This window comes from Euprymna scolopes, chromosome 23 (assembly GCF_053919585.1).
Source record: "Euprymna scolopes isolate OS-2025 chromosome 23, ASM5391958v1, whole genome shotgun sequence".
In the NCBI taxonomy this organism is placed as follows: domain Eukaryota; kingdom Metazoa; phylum Mollusca; class Cephalopoda; order Sepiida; family Sepiolidae; genus Euprymna; species Euprymna scolopes.
In genome coordinates, this window is record NC_136504.1 from 29,631,834 (window position 1) to 29,650,679 (window position 18,846).

General features: G+C 32.7%; 1 protein-coding gene across 1 annotated transcript in view; it reads left to right on the plus strand.

The window, feature by feature from the left end:
• Positions 1-18,846, plus strand: part of LOC145245817 (uncharacterized) — a 39,461-nt gene that overhangs the window by 6,251 nt on the left and 14,364 nt on the right. Inside the window, exon 2 of the mRNA XM_080107468.1 lies at positions 18,245-18,340. Within this exon, the coding sequence (XP_079963594.1) occupies positions 18,245-18,340 (96 nt within the window). The remainder of the gene's footprint in view (positions 1-18,244; positions 18,341-18,846) is intronic.

The following is an 18,846-nucleotide window of genomic DNA, read 5'->3' on the forward strand; positions in this document are numbered from 1 at the left end:
AATACTGTAAGCAGTCCACAGAATATACGTCAGCCTATGTCACGGTAACATATATTAAGAGAGTTTCTAACAGTATTTTGTATAGTTTTTTATTTTGAACTGATTTTCCCAAACTTACCGTGTTCAACGCCATTTTAAATTTTCCAATACATCGGTAAACACTATGTTTTCCGAGCTGAAAAAAAAAACACGTTACATTGAATAAAAACACTGAAAGATTATCCAGTTAGATAGAAAAGTAACTTATCTTGCCTTGATAACATTTATTTTTTTATATATTTGTTTTTTGACAACTTTTTCGAATCTATGTGTATAGTAATACAAACCCGTACTTTTGAATCTTTCTTGAAAATCGACGAGGAATCGAGAATGCTGGTGATACATAGGGAAAGTTTATTAATTTTTATTCTTTTTTTGACAAATAGAACAACTGAGTAAGTAAGAAGAACGTATATTTAACTAAAAGAATTCTGTTCCGTTTTCATGTTTGCTTAAAAGAAATAACGATGCCTAAATACACACAATTCACGTCCACGTGTGCCCACACACAGACACGCACACACACAGATATATATATATATATATATATATATATATATATATATATATATATATATATATATATATATATATATATATTTTTCCTCCCTCGTTGTGCCAATATTTTAATCGTTTTTAAACGTTAATAAATTTATTTTAGTATCCCCGTACTTTTGGCACATTTAATAAGTTCCCCATTAGAACTCTTTATTTTTCGACACAATATTATTTTGTTTGCTATCGATTTTCTCCTGACGAGATGATAGCCGAAAGAACTCTCGAGAAACTTCCGCCTATTATTTTTAAAACTATATATATATATATATATATATATATATATATATATATATATATATATATATATATATATATATATATATATATAACTATTTCATTTATTCACATAAATTTACTATACGAAAGTATAGATTTATGCGTAAACTTTAAGTATTTACTTCAAAAGTGCTCAATACGTAGGTAATTTTATAAATTACTATATATATATATATATATATATATATATATATATATATATATATATATATATATAATGAATGGATGACAAAAGGTCTATATTCCAAAGTTTATGATCTTGTAATTTATTTCTTTTAATTCAGTTGGCATTTACAATTCTTGGCAGTGTCTGTTTCGTAACGCAAAATCAATCACTTAATTATTATATCAATCAATGAATCTATTTTGCCCTCAATCAAATCAGCTGTGTAAAAGTCGAGAGGACATGTTACGATACGGAAAAGAAAACCAGACGCACGAGGAAGATAGGGTGAAAAAAGAGACGATAAGATGTTATATAAATATACAATGCCAATGAAGAGACATTTCTACTTAAGCCTAACGCAAGGCTCTTCTATAAAACCTGAACACTCTAGATGAGTAATACCATAAGAAATGAATACAAAAGGTCATTTAAAAGCGAAATATATTTCTTCCATTAACAGTAGTGGACTTGTTTGCTAAGAGGGTAAACCGTTATCCTTTCACAATCCGTTGTGACTTATCTCGCAGGTCCGAACTTTGGGCTTGGTGTGTGTGTGTGTGTGTGTGTGTGTGTGTGTGTGTGTGTGTGTGTGTGTGTGTGTGTGTGTGTGTGTGTGTGTGTGTGTGTTTTCGTGTGTGTGTATGATGTGCTAAGGAATCTTGAAAAAACAAAACAGCTGTCTATGAATGTGAATGTATGTATATGTAACACACACACAGACACACAGACACACAGACACACACACATATATATATACATATATATATATATATATATATATATATATATATATATTCTAACTATTAGTATATAAACTCAATAAATATTATTTTACAATTCCAGAGCATTATTTATAAATAGATAATAGAAAAACCAGATTCTAGCGACGATATATATTTTTTTTATCAGGAAAGTTGTTCGTAATTATCTCTATCTATTTATCTATCCATCTAACTATAATCTAACTATATATTCTCATCGATCTATATCAAATATTCTCTCTTCCCCTTTCTCTCTCTCTAAAAGTAAATAAATAAGCAATATTATATTCACACTGAGGAAGACCGAAGAATCGGTCGAAAATATGTGCTTTTGAAGGAAATATTCTTGTTTTTTTTCAAAAGACTTTTTTTGTACTCCCACACGTCAACATATAGGAAATAAATACAGAAAAGATATAAACATTTAGATATTTTTTGTATTCATTTTTTATTCATACATATTTAAATACATATATATATATATATATATATATATATATATATATATATATATATATATATATATATGTGTGTGTGTGTGTGTATGTGTGTGGGTATATATATACGTATATGTACATATATATATATATATATATATATATATATATGTATATATGTGTATATATATATATATATATATATATATATATATATATATATATATATATTCATACTTATATCTATATGAATATGTGCTTTCTCTGATAAAGGCAAGCTGATAAGCTTATAGCCATGATGATATGCCTTTGCATATATGGTCTTCAAAGATCTTTGTATGCTCTATTATAATGTTGCTATTTAATATTCGCCATTTATGAATATAGTAAATAACACTATATTAATTGATGTATATATATAAATATTTCAGAGGAAACATAATTTAATTTAAATACCAAAGAAAACAAACAAAAAAAAAAAACGGGCAGGTGAAATTATTAAAATTTCCTTAAGGCCTTATCGTCTGACCCTCTAAGAGGAAACGTCAGAATGATAAATTAAAAACTAAGAAACGAATGAGGAAAGAAGGGAATTTGGTTTCAGTTTGACGACCAGTGAGGAAAAAAAAATCTCACTGTTCAGGTGGTTTTAAATCAATAAATATTTCCAACTGATGTTTCAAAATCTTTTGTCTACACAGGCTAGGTAGACAAAAGATTTTGAAACATCAGTTGGAAATATTTATTGATTTAAAACCACCTGAACAGTGAGATTTTTTTTCCTCACTGGTCTTCCAACTGAAACCAAATTCCCCTCTTTCCTCACTCGATTCTTAGCTTTTAATTTATCATTCTGACGTTTCCTCTTAGAGGGTAAGACGATAAGGCCTTAAGGAAATTTTAATAATTTCACCTGCCTGTTTTTTTTTGTTTTTTTTTCTTTGGTATTTAAATTAAATTATGTTTCCTCTGAAATTTCTCCTTCCATTTTGCTGTACCAAGAATTTACTTATATATATATATATATATATATATATATATATATATATATATATATATATATATATACATTTATATAACAAATATTATATATATATATATATATATATATATATATATATATATATATATAATATTTGTTTCACAAACTGGAAAGGTCGTGATCTGGCGAAATGACTCTCTGTGGATTACTGTGTACTTGTATATGTATTTATGTTTGTTTGTGTGCATGTGTGTGTGTAGGTGTGTGTGTTATCTCGTTTACTCTTGAGACCAGTTCTTGTGAAAAACATCATTCTACCTTCTTTCCATCCGTTGTTAAATCACAATATGGTAATTCAACTAGATTGCCTTCCTTTTCTTCCTTTTCTTTAAGGCGTATTCAAGTTCTTTGAAGTGAACAAGTATTCGTCATATCGTTTTCAAACTCTGCTCACATCTTTGCTAACTCACTATATTCATATGAATCTCTTATCACAACGAACAAAGAAACGATTGGTATAGGTCATAGCAAATGCCAAGAATGAAATATACATGCACAATACGAGCAGTCGGTGAAATAAACCACTTACTATTCAATCTTTTCGCTTGGTTTGGACCAATGTGTCACGTTCAACCTCTCAATAGAGGTAAATTTCACAAAAACAGAAAAAAAACCCCAAAGAAAACTCTTTTTTCCTTGAAATCCCCCCCCCAGCATTGTGTTTTTTTTTTCTAAACAAAAACACGCATGGGTATCGATCCTCTGTTTCGTAAAACATTATTTCTCTAATATTAATAATTAGTAGAGATATCCCGAAAAACTGGGTCATAGGAAAGCCTTTAAAATATCTTAGTGAGCCCTGAAGTTTGAGCCTTCTTTATATTATATGAACCCACCATCAAACCGACGGTTCGAATTCTTGTAATGCGTAATCTTTTCCTTAGTAGGAAAAGAAGCATGTTTTTAACACCCGAAGAAGGTCGCAGGTTGCAGCTACAGAAAGGTTGTGCTAATAACACCCAAGATGAGAATAATAGTTCGATTAATCAACATAACACAAGCATTCCCATTAGACATTTCTCATCGATGGTGATGTTCTTGGCGTATTAAACGTTATTATTTGCGTATTATTTAGTGTTTTTTTTATAGTGGATACATCAATACAGAAAAGGTTATTATGACGTTAATTCTAAATTTCCAGAATCGTCATGCACTAGGGAACACAACCAGTGACATTGATGTTTTAATGTATGATTTAATCCAGCGTACGCAGCACACAAATAACGAATGACATCTGCGAAAATTACCACCGTCTAATAACGATTCACTCGAATATAATCAAGCTACCTTCCAAAGTGGCCCCGATGCTAGCAGATCAAACAGTCTGAAACATCAGCTTCATCGTCCAAAATGTGCCTAAAATCGATGTTATTGTTTTTCCCTTGCTTTTGCAAAACTCATACATGTTCTGCAAAGCCTAAAATAATTTAAAAGAAAAACAATTTTTCAATACACAACTACAAAAACAAATAATATAAATAAATATTTGAAGATATTAATCACTTGACGCAAAAAAGTGACCGCTTTCGACATTAAATAATCCAAAAAGGGTTGATGTGTCGTAAAACAAACAAGCAAGCTGAACTCCATGAATAAATATTTGAAGATATAAAGAACTTGAAGCATAAAATTGTTTACCAAAATGGCCAGATGAGGCGTTAAATATTTCAAAATGGGTTGGCATGTCGTAAACTAAAACAACAAAACAAAATCTAAGAGGCAGATTAGAATTTGCGAATCGAATTATCAAATTTAAAAAAAAACTAACAATGCTCTTGAAGAGCTCCTCTAAAAATAAAAATTAATGAGCACTTTACCTTTTAAGCAGATCGTCTGCATAATCCAACTAAATCATTTAATATTAGGATTATATCTTTTTTTTTTTTTAAAGAAAAGGGTTATTTAATGTGTTCTTTCAGTAAATAGTCATGAGATGATTCTAGAAACAAACGAGCTTAGTAAAGTAGACATCGAAATAAGGCTAGTCAATTAGACGATCATAAAAATAAGATCAGTTAATTAGACGATCATAAAAATAAGATCAGTTAATTAGACGATCATAAAAATAAGGTTAGTTAATCAGACGATCATAAAAATAAGATCAGTTAATTAGACGATCATAAAAATAAGGTTAGTTAATCAGACGATCGTAAAAATAAAGTTAGTCAATCAGACGATCATGAAAATAAGGTTAGTTAATTAAACGATCGTAAAAATAAAGCTAGTCAATCAGACGATCATAAAAATAAGGTAAGTTAATCAGACGATCGTAAAAATAAAGCTAGTCAATCAGACGATCATAAAAATAAGGTTAGTTAATCAGAAGATCGTATAAATAAAGTTAGTCAATCAGACGATCATAAAAATAAGGTTAGTTAATCAGACGATCGTAAAAATAAAGTTAGTCAATCAGACGATCATAAAAATAAGGTTAGTTAATCAGACGATCGTAAAAATAAAGTTAGTTAATATGACGATCATAAAAATAAGGTTAGTTAATCAGACGATCGTAAAAATAAAGTTAGTTAATATGACGATCATAAAAATAAGGTTAGTTAATCAGACGATCGTAAAAATAAAGTTAGTTAATATGACGATCATAAAAATAAGGTTAGTTAATCAGACGATCGTAAAAATAAAGTTAGTCAATCAGACGATCATAAAAATAAGGTTAGTTAATCAGACGATCGTAAAAATAAAGTTAGTCAATCAGACGATCATAAAAATAAGGTTAGTTAATCAGACGATCGTAAAAATAAAGTTAGTTAATATGACGATCATAAAAATAAGGTTAGTTAATCAGACGTTGTAAAAATAAAGTTAGTTAATATGACGATCATAAAAATAAGGTTAGTTAATCAGACGATCGTAAAAATAAAGTTAGTTAATATGACGATAATGACAATAAGGTTAGTTAATCAGACGATCGTAAAAATAAAGTTAGTTAATATGACGATCATAAAAATAAGGTTAGTTAATCAGACGATCGTAAAAATAAAGTTAGTTAATATGACGATCATAAAAATAAGGTTAGTTAATCAGACGATCGTAAAAATAAAGTTAGTTAATATGACGATCATAAAAATAAGGTTAGTTAATCAGACGATCGTAAAAATAAAGTTAGTTAATATGACGATCATAAAAATAAGGTTAGTTAATCAGACGATCGTAAAAATAAAGTTAGTTAATATGACGATCATAAAAATAAGGTTAGTTAATCAGACGATCGTAAAAATAAAGTTAGTCAATCAGACGATCATAAAAATAAGGTTAGTTAATCAGACGATCGTAAAAATAAAGTTAGTTAATATGACGATCATAAAAATAAGGTTAGTTAATCAGACGATCGTAAAAATAAAGTTAGTCAATCAGACGATCATGAAAATAAGGTTAGTCAATTAGACGATCTTTACACAAATAAATTGAGTTAATTAGACAATCTTAACTACAAGTAAGGTTAGTTAGACAATCGTAAAACCGATAAAGTTAATCAATTAAAAGACTTTACAAGCAAATACGATATTAGAAAGCAAAATTTGGCACTTATTTTTTTATCTGGAAGTTGATATAAATATTCAAAGTTATTACACATATAAAATATTAGAATCTAAACTTGATCATTTAAAAATGATAAAAAATAAACCAGGTTGTGTAATTAATTTTATCAGTGGTATGGGATTGCAAAATAAATACTAATGCAAGGGGGGGGGGTTAAATTTATCTTTAGGGGAACTTCTAAAGAACAATTTTACTTTTAAAATCTAAGGATATTTTATTAAACTACTTTTACTGTCTCATTATCACGACATATTTAAAGGTTAAACAAAGGATAGAGGGTTTCTTATACGCTAAGGAGTTGTTTAATGGCGGATTTAAACATCTCTCTCACACACGACCCAAATAAAAGAACCAATGATTTGTCCGCTGTCAGAAGTTTGAAATTCTTGGCGCGCATGCGTCTTGGGTGGTTTGCGCGTGGCCATTTTGTCTCGTCGCCGTTTTCGTACACGCGCAGCGTTGTTAAAGACTGGCGCTTGTAAAACGCGCATTCTGACCTGGCGCTACCTCCCGATAAGGCTAGCAGAAAAATACCTTTAGAGAGTCCCTGAAATGAGAGTTAAAATAGCACACTGGAGGCCTACTTAGTTTTATTCTTTGTCCTTTTATTTAAGACATACCGGTTTTGATCAGAAGAAATAAAAACGCGTGTTTTATTGAGTAGATCATTTATTGAATATTTCTTATTAGGGCTAGGACAACAGCATATTCTTTTCACTGTTTTGACTCTCGAGTGTATATCCGTTTATATCCTATGTTTTTTATATAGAGTGATGTGGTTCTTGCTTGATTAACTGTGTCTAACTGCGTTGGATATATACTCCAGAGTCAAAACAATGACAAGAATATTCTGTTGTCATAGCCCTATATATATATATATATATATATATATATATATATATATATATATATATATATATATATATATATATATGTATGTATGTATGTATATATATATATATATATATATATATATATATAACGTATAAAAATGAGCTCATTCATTTCATTTTATGTTAGATAAATTATTTACTCACATATATGTATATATATATATATATATATATATATATATATATATATATTTTTTTTTTTTTTTTTTTTGAAGTCTTGGTTTTGTTAACACAGTATATACGCACTCTTTGGGTAGAGGACTGTCATGAATAATCTAACCCGCTACTTAATTGGCTGAAAAATGCAATGCTCGTTGTTTGTTTAAAACAGGCGGGTTGAGCACTGTAAAAGTGGTGGCGGATGTCTATTTAAATATACATTCCGACGAGTTATTTGCGGGCGTCGCTTCTGTGGTCGAGTGGGAGAGATGCTAGTCTAGCGGCACTGATGAGTTGTGATACAACGAAACAGGACTGTATGTCGATGACTACAAATATATATATATATATATATATATATGCGTATATTGCGGGAGCAAGTCATTGTCGAGGCAAGTTTGGTTAAATACGACGGTTATATATATATATATATATATATATATATATATATATATATGTACTTCCTAATTATGGGTTTACCTCTGTAATAGATGAAAATAAAGGCTTCCACTTTGCGTAAAGCTATACTCATCTATAAAGAATACGTTCCTATCAAGTTCATACTCTTTATACATGTTGGGTGACTTATTAAATCACTCTCTTTTACTTTTCTTCTCTCTTTATTACTAGACACAAAGAATAAAAGATAGAATAGTCTATTATAAGTTATAATTTATAACTACGAAAATATCAGAATAGGCATTAATACTATTTAACGTCTATTTAGAGAGGAATAGAGAGAGAGAGAGAGAGAGAAAAGAAAGAGGCTAAACTTTCTTCTGTATTGTTAGTATATTTAAGTAGCTTTAGAAAGTAAGTTTCTTGTTTGGATCAATCCAACCTAAATTCGATTATGTGTCTATCGGTATGAGTGTATACTCTTAGTCGCAGTACATTCAAAAGTATTACTCTGAGTAACTTTATTTACTGGAGTGTAAAGACCTTGGTCAAATTGAACGGTGGCCGATACGATTTGTTCAAAATTAAACGTCATTCGATGTAGAGAGCAGGTGGGGGTAAGGTCGGTTTGCACAAACTTTGCCGCTGGGGTCAGATGTCAACTGAAATATTTTGTCTTTGGCCGGCCACTTGGCGCCACTTGAGAGGGCGTTGATTGGTCCGCGAGACAAGATGGTGTGGCACACGCCGCAGGGTCGACTTTGTCACGACGTTTGTAGCCAACACGCGTCTCTCTCTCCCTTGTTTTTTTTTATTTTACCCCTCCTCTTTCTCTCTCTCTCTTTCTGTGCGTATGTATCTCATATGTCCCTCTGTTTCTTTATTTTTTATCCTTTTCTTTCTGGATCTCTTTCTCGCTATCCTCTATTTATCTCTGTTCACACACACACATACACACACACACACACACACACAACACACACACTGAAAAATGCGTCTTTACACGAATATATACATTCGCACTCACAATCACACGCTCGTTTGCATACACATACAGTTTCACACTTGATCACACACGCACTCTTATATGCGAACACGCATTAGTACTCACTCATACGCTTGAGCATACGCTACACATACAATACTGGCGATAAATATTCATATCCTCCTCGACTTTAATCTATTATCCGAACCACTAAGCGATTACTCCTTTTAAACAAACCAATGCACCCGTTCAATCTCAAGAGACAATGAATACATTCTCTAAGGGTAGCTACGCGTGTAATTGTGAAGCAAGGGTTGCGCAATTCCAAGACATACCTCTCCTGAATCGGCAGTGCTTGAGTCCAGTGGCAAGGAGAAATGCGAGACAACTGGAAACAATGCCGAGATAAGCGGAGAGCATATACATTACCTGAAATTGCCAAATGTTCACCCACTTTAGTACTGACCAGGCTTAACGTTGCTTAACTTTGGTGATCTGACAAGAACGGGTGTATTAACGTGAATTGCAGCGTATATAAATAAACCAATGTTTATTTAAAGTTAGGTTTTTTTTTTTATTTTCTATATTTACTGAAATTTGCAGCATTTATTTTTGCTATATTATTTATTTAATAAAGAATAAAACTTTGTGTTTAGCGGTTCCGGCCCCTTTAATCAGATCAATAGAATAAAATATATGCGTTTGAAATAAACCTTATACCTGTACTAATGCAGTTTATTAACCATGTCATCTTTAGATAAGATTTGATTGTAATCTGCCCTTGATGCCCATATTTGAGTCAGATTAACGCATATACGCAGTAAATTTTATATTTAGTTATTAAAAATGGTTTTATATACTTTTTTTCCTGTAACATTGTAAGTGACTAGACGATAAATACAGCTATAAAAATGGCCTACAAACGCTGGTATTGTTTCTATTGAGCCCCCCCCGCCCCTCTCTTCCCCAACAACTTTAATAGATCCTTCCACGTCGGTGGGATGTTGGAGATATATAACGTCGGTTCTGCGCGTACGCGTACACATACATACGCGCATGACACTCACACGTGCACACGATTCCATGAACCACGCGCAGCCTCTTATTAATAGACATATGCTTACACACACACACTTGCGCATATATACGTATGCTTACCAACACGAAAGCACACGCAGACACATATACTGCCATCCATCCCATCAATGCTGAAAGCTAACTTGTATCGACTATGCAGATCTGTTGACAACGTCAGTCATGCTCATATTTCTTCACGATTTTTTAAACGTGATGTTTGAACAAATATCCGACAGGCCATATAGTTTTAAAAAAATCCTGCTTTATAAGCACGTGCTTGTAAACGTCTACAGCCAGTTCTAATACCAGCATGGTTCTACCAATTATAAAAATTCTAAACGATTATTGAGTTGATGTAAATCGGCTAGAAACCGCGAAATGCGAAAACAAATACTTCATGTGCATTATCTATATATAAATAGGATAACGTGTGTGTTATTTATCTTGTGTGTCACGCTTACATCCGAGTGACTGTCGTTTAATTGTTATGTACTTCCATTTCTTGTAATAAACAATTTTACCAAGAATTCTTCATAAATTTTGGTTTCGGTTTCGATTATAGCTAATGGCACGTAAGTCATCTATTTTTTAATAAATAATTTACTAAGTATTCTTCATAAGTTTTGGTTTCGATTTCGATTATAGCTGGTGGCATTCCAGTAATCAATTTTTAAAATAAATTATTTTATCAAGAATTCTTCACAAATTTTGGTTTCGGTTTCGATTACAGCTGGAGGAACTCAAGGTATATATATATTTTTTTTTCATAAGTTTCGGTTTCGATTCAAGCTAATGCACCCAAGTCATATGGATACATTTCTTTTTTTGGAATCGCAACTTTATAATATATAAAATCTATAGAACATTAAATCTATAACAATATATACGAAATATGCAAGTATTAAAATTTTCGGCTGCAACTGCTGTTGATTTTATCACACGCCCCCATTAGCGCTCTGTTCCAAGCGTGGCGTAGTGAAATTTCGATCAGAACTCTTTATTAATCCATGAGGAAAGCATGCTCTCGTTCCGTCAATCCTAACTGAAGATGAATTAAATAATTCGCAGTTGTGTTCTTAATATCGCCTGCGCCGAGGTTTGAAACTTGAACCTTAAGAAGGGCGTCATTTACAACTGAAAATGATCCAGTATTTAATCCGTTATGTCTACTATAAATACTAGGTACAATTTAGTTCTACGGGTCACGCTAGAGAGCATGCAACTCGCGTTGATTACAGAAAATGTTCTGTTTTAAATTTCGTAAAGATTCCCGAGTTCAACTGAAAGATTCCCGAGTACGAATCAGGCTTAACCGGTGATCTAATCGGTGTTTCAAGGTGATTATGCCGTACCTATGAAGCAAGACGAATAGTCTAGCTAAAAAGTATATCAAAACAAACAAATCAAAATATTGTATTTAATTAACTATATTACAATATACCTCGTCAGTAAAACATCAAACAGTTAAGTATTTTTAAATAAGTGAAAGGTGGGGGCGGATGCGTCTAGATGGTATAAAATTAGGCACGGTTATTAAGTGCTGCAACATTTCTGGTTGGGCGGGAAAACATTCCCGCCTCTCATTGAATTATAAGAGTGCGTTTTTTCAACACACAAAAAGTGTCTGTGTAGGGGGGGGGGAGAAATCGACGCCGACAGAAAATGCCGGAAAATAGGGATTGGAGAAGAAAGAAAAAAGAAATGTGGGGTGCGCTGGTGTCAACAGTGTTCATAAATCTATTTTTAACTTCGTTTTACCTTGTGCGAACACGCTGTTCATAAAGTTCTGCATCAGTTTAAATATATAACTAGACGACTCGTGACCTGGCGGATCAAGCATTAAATGTTTGTTGTAATTAGTTACTCTTGACACGCAGGACAATCATTTTGACTCTCCTCTGTTATTATATTAATTTTAGAAATACAGAAAAAAAGATGAGGTCTCCAAATTGATCGTCTTTCTCGAGCACTCATAATTTTAAAGTTTGAATGCTGTTTGATTCGATACTTTAAATAATACTAGCCTGAGTATCCAGCGTTGCCCCGGTATTTGAATGTGTGTGTGTTGAGCAAAAAAAAAAAAAAATTGCTAGTAGGCAGCCAGGCTCGAACCCGTACCGCTAAGGAGGAAAAGAACGTAAAAAAAAACTCCAAAAACGTGACGTCTTTGCCGTTGCGTCCACCGCAAAACCGGAAGTGGTGAAGGTTTAAATTAAGACTAGTCAATCGAAAAAAGGGGATGACTTTCGAAAATATCGGCGAAAAAAAGCAACCCCTACTTGTAGAAAACTGCCCAGTTGAGGGTGAAAAAATTAATGTTTTTAGCCAATTTTTCGATATTTATCGTCTGAAGAGTCGAGCTTCAAAACGATACCGATTTCTTGAGAGTCCGTTGCCTCTGTCGAAAGTTTTAGGCATACATACATACATACATACATACATACATTTAAACAGACAGGTGAGACTTATATAAAAGACTAGCCGTATAAAAGAAAATAAACTAGTTGTAGTGTTATAGAAAGTTCAATATATACACTTTTATCTCTATTAGTTTGTATGTCCGTCCGTATTGCTATTTTTTTTCATGGGGGATAATTACATGAAAATTTCCGGCAATAAATGGCGCTGATGATGCGTAGAACAGATACTACACTTTTGAAAAGATATTTATTTTTGAGAAATACAAAACTAAATTAGGCACTAAAGCATTCAAAAGTGTTGGTCATCCTTGTCACTGTACCTTCTGTATACCTATCACTTTTCTAGTTAGACTCTTCAATCACTACATTTTTTTTTATTATTACATTCTCGCCTCAAACAAGGCATATTGCCACTTTGATGTAGAGGGCTACTATCCGGGACCTAAGTTCTAGGGGTACTATGTAGGGAGTTTAGCAGCAAGATGTCTGTTCACATTACACTTGAACTTCTGCATGTCAGTACAGTTGGGGAAGCAGGAAACCGGAAGAGAATTCCAAAGTCCCGCAGTTCTGGGGAAGAAGCTATTAGAGTAAAAGGCATTTTTACATCTAGGGATCTATACTGTGTAGGGGTGAGACTTCGTTGCTTGTCGGGTTTGTTAGGGGTATTTTCGTCGAGGGGGTACAAGTGCTTGTAGTTCGTCAGAGCATCCACCATTAAAATACTTGTAAAACATTTACTCCAGTGGTCCTCCTACTTAAGATTCCCAAATTGATTGTTTTTATATATATATATATATATATATATATATATATATATATATATATATATATATATATATATATATATATATATATATGTATGTGTGTGTGTGTGTGTATATATATATGTATATATATATGTGTGTGTGTGTATAATTATTACAATAATTATTTTAATGCCTACGGTCACTAGTGTTTCATTCTTTCTGGGATCATCAGTGCAGTGTGCAGGAAATTCTCTCTGGCTCCATTTACAATGGAACAATTATTAAATCATTTCTTTCTGATAGATTCATAAGAGTAGTAGTTGAGGGGCAAAAATCAGAAGCTCACAATATTAATGCCGGTGTCCCTCAGGGATCCATCCTGGGCCCAACTCTTTTCCTGATCTACATTAATGATCTTCCAAATCATATCCTTACATCATTTGTAGACATTTATGCTGACGACACTACCATTTATGGTACCACATCTAAGACAGTAAACGAGCAAGTTCTCTCCAATTCTCTCTCCTCTGATCTTGAGCACGTAGTACAATGGGGAAAGGAGTGGCTGGTTACTTTTAATGCATCTAAAACCAAGCTTCTCTCTTTACATCATCAACATTCTAATCCACATTTGTCATCAATTGAAATGAATGGCTCTCGTCTTCAGGAGGCCTCAAGTTTTGACAAGCTTCTGGGCTTGACCATTACTCCTGATCTTAAATGGAACACGTATATCAAATCTGTTGCCAAGGCCGCTGGAAAAATGGTGGGATCTTTCTATCGATCCAGTAGATATCTCACTGCTGATGCTATTCTCTATCTATATAAGAGCCAGGTACGTCCAAGGATGGAATACTGTTGCCACATCTGGGCAGGAGCTGCTAGAAAGAACTTGTCCTGCCTTGATAGAGTTCAAAATAGACTTCGTAGCCTCGTAGGAGATGTCCTTTTCTCCTCCTTGCAACCTCTATCTCACAGAAGAGATGTTGCGAGTTTGTCTCTGATGTATCGTTATTTTCATGGAAAGTGTTCAACTGAGCTTCAATCTATGGTCCCCCCTCGCCAAACTTTCACAAGAAACACTCGTCTAGCTGTAAACACTATCAATAATTTCCCCCACTCTTTATCTGTGCCTAAACCTAAACGTAGATTCCATGAACAAAGCTTCTTTCTTAGAACTGCACGCCTGTGGAATTGTCTTCCGTTTTCCTGCTTTCCGGCTGACTACAATATGGTTTTGTTCAAGTCTAAAGTAAATAAGTTCTTGATGAGCCGTTCCATATAAGTTATTAAATTTACCAAATTTTCATTACTAATGATTACTATATTGACCAACTTCTACTGTACACTCTTTAACCCTTATCCTTGAGTGGCCTCTGGGCCTTGATAATGTGGTGATGCCTTTGTAAAAAAAAAAAAAAAAAACAAAAAAAAAACAAACTGCTTGATCAACGTTAACGGCGAGACATATAGTTGAAATTAACATTTCCATAAAGCGTAAATGTTATTCAAGCCAAACGAAAGTGATTTTATGATTTTGACATGGTGATCTGCGCACGTGTGCTCATATCTTTTAAATTAAAATAATTTCATTAGCGTAGGTAGTGAAAAAATTATTAACAGATGTTAGTAAGAACCTCCCAACCACTTTTAATCTCATCCGAAATGCCAAGGAGCCATAAAAAGTTTTTTTTTTAATGAATAATAAAGCAACATGTATAGTTTTTTTTTAATACCGTATATTTCAGCGTATAAGACGACCCTTAAAGTTAAAAAATCATCTTTAAAAAACAATATTTCATAAGATACCGACTGTTGCAAAAATGTTTCGTGATTTAGCAGCAACCTGTATATAATAACTTCATTAAAATTTGCTCCAATTTTGTAGCTCGTCTTATTTGACGGTCGCCTTATATGCCGAAGTATACGGTAAATAATTTTAATTTGTTCATATCAATAATATTGTGGAGTCTACGTTCGTACTTTACATTTATAAAAAGAAAATCAGTTTTATATTATCAAATTATTCATATTCTATGTAGGTATTCTCTAAAGAAAAACATTTAGAGAATCCGCATAATAATTTCGACGAAGAATCTGGAAAGGAATCAGGAAACTATATGTGCCCCTTTAAAGTAGAACCTCTCTTAAGACCTTAAATGAATCTGAATTTGATGAGATTTATATCAAATACATAAAATTTTCTGAGGGAGACTTGTAAATACACATTTATTATAGGTATACTAGCAGGTCACTCGACGTTCCCCGGCCGTAAAATACGCATAAATATTATATTTTAATTCATACAGAAACTGAGACATGTGCATACAAATATTATGTTTTTCTTTTATAAAAAGTTCACTTCTTGTAAGTAAAAAAATATACTTAACCTAAAGACGATGAGTCAAGTACGGTAACCATTAGGCCAGCTTGACACGAACTTTAAAACGTGTTTCCAAAACTACTTATTCTTAATATAAGGAACCTGTAGTATGAACGATTCACGCATGCGCATTCGTGAAAAAGTTGACAAATAGATAAAAATCCGATGGCCCCCCCCACCACGTAACAATTTTATTCAATTTTGACCACTTAACACACCTTTTTCGGATGAAAACCGATTTAAAAAATTTCTATATGTCTGAATACACTATATACCAAGTCTGTAGATCAAACATCCTTTAGTATATAGGTTGAAAAGTGTCCTCACACACACATTCTCACTTTTATAAATATATAGATAGATTATTTATGTCGTAGAGATAAAGTTGGGGAGTCATATAAATCAAATTCAAGACAAGAAGAGTTCCTGTTGCAGGTGTGTAGTCTGTTATTCTTTATGATTCCCGAGGAAGACAACCACATTTTGAATAAATAATTTATCTGTTTTGTGGCAAAGGCAATTTCAAAACCGAATTTAAAATTTTAGGTGACATCACAATCTGCAACATCGTTATTAATAAAAAAAAAAACTTTCAACTTAATTGAACATATCTCGTATATTATTTCGTCAATAATTTTTTTTATTTAACTAAGACTGAAATGCTTGAGTTGTTTTTTGTTCTAAAAAAAATGCCGATTTTTTATTTTTATATGCAAAATCTTATTGTAATCTTCTATATATATAAAAGGCAAAATGTGTGTGACCATTTCGTGTATGTCTTCAAAAGGCTTTTCTCGCACACGCTCCCGGGGTCTTACTATCGCTTAAAACTGTGTATATAGGTCCTATATAATAATATCTAGGAATTAGGAAAGCGTATAGCGCATAGATTTATTTACGTCGATTTTTACAAAATTATTGCTATTTTGGCTTCTCGCGTGTTGATTGGGCTTTTTAGTATAAATAAAGTGAAACTAAACTCAAACGGACGTGTCCTCGGCATTGCGCCGGGAAAACGTCCAGGAGCAATCAGCTTTGATCAATCTTGTATATCAGACAGTCAAATTTCGATAAACAAACTCAGACGCTGACGCTGCGTGACTTCTATTTGACCTTCTTAATTAAGTCAAATGGAAGCAGCAAAGTTAACTTTTATTACGCACGCCTGTTTTTATAGTTTATAGTTACATAAATAAATTCAAACACGTTTACGCTCTATGTCGCGGTGGCCCAATGGTAACATCACACGGTTTTTTTTTTCACACATTAATTTCCAACTCAAGGGTACGGGTTCGATTCTCATACTCACCTACCAAAACATTTTTTTTATTATTATTTACTCCCCCCCGGAGTTTTGATTTACCTCAAGACACCCGGGCATCGCCGGGTATTCCCCGCTAGTCATTTATTAAATCAGAGTTTGTGGGCAACTAAGAACTAACGCCCGAATTAAGAAATAATCATAAATGGATTACAATGCAGACACATTCCAAATTGCAAAGTTTTATTCATCTTTTATTTTATTTCTTTCAACATGTCAAAAATTATATACATTTATTTACAGCAGCTGTTTCGTTAAGTAGAACCAGTTAGTTATTTGTATGTCAATACTGAATATATTCATCATAGACATAGAAAATAGGAAATTATTACCTTAGAAAGTAAAAATCAGGTACGTCATTCATCCAACTGAAAAAAATTATTTAAGAAAATATCACGTTTTGATATTGCCGCCATTTCGAATTTGAATATATATATATATATATATATATATATATATATATATATATATATATATATATATATATATATATACGTGTGTTTGTGTGGTTGTGTGTGTGTACGTGCGTATAAGTTAAGTTCTGAGGAAAATGTTTAATTTGATTATTGTTGAGGAAAAAGAGCTGAAAAGATGGCGAGGAAAACGGAGAAGAAAGAATGAAAAAGAGGCGTTGGGGAAAGAGAGAGAAAGAGAGAGAGAGAGAGAGAGAGAGAGAGAGAGAGAGAGGTGGAGGCTGAGAAATATGTGACAGAAAAGTAATTCACACATATTAATATATAGAGAAACACGAGCACGAGCGTGTTATGTCAGTTGAGAGAGAGAAAGAGATAGATAGATAGATAGATAGATAGAGAGAGAGAGAGAGAGAGAGAGAGAGAGAAGCATATTAGTTGATTATATGTAGAAAAGATACCATAAGAGAACCAGAAAGAAATAATGTCAACAGTTCATGTATTTAAAATGTAACCTACACGTTCTACACAAGAAATATCTGCGTTTAATTTTATCTCCGACATTTTTACAATTTTGTAATATTTAAAATCTCTTCTTGTCCTTGCAGAATTCGAAGCCGATCATGGAAAAACGAAGAAGAGCCCGAATGAATGCCAGTCTAACTGAACTGAAGTCCCTCCTTTTGGAAGTCATGAAAAAGGAGGTAAGTCTGACGCTTTTCTTTTCTCTTTTTTTACATAGACATAACCACTTATCAAGGCGCACAGGCCACTTGAGGTTAAAGGTTATTGAGTGTACAGTAGTCAATTGGACAATATAGTAATCGATGGTAATGGAAATTCGGTTAATTCTTTAACTTAAGTGGAACGGCTCATCAAAAACTTGTTTACGTTGGACTTGAAGACAACCATATTGTAGTCAGCTTGAAAGCAGGAAAACGGAAAACAGTTCCACAGGCGTGCAGTTCAAATAAACAAACTTTGTTCATGGAATGTACGTTTAGGTTTTAGGCACATATAAAGAGTGGGGGGAATTATTGATAGTGTTTTCAGCTAGACGAGTGTTTCTTGTGAAAGTTTCGCGAGGGGGGGCATATATTGAAGTTCAGTCGAGCACTTGCCATGAAAATAACGATAAAGCAAAGACAAACTCGCAACATCTCTTCTGTGAGAAAGAGGTTGCAGGGAAGAGAAAAAAGACATCTTCTAC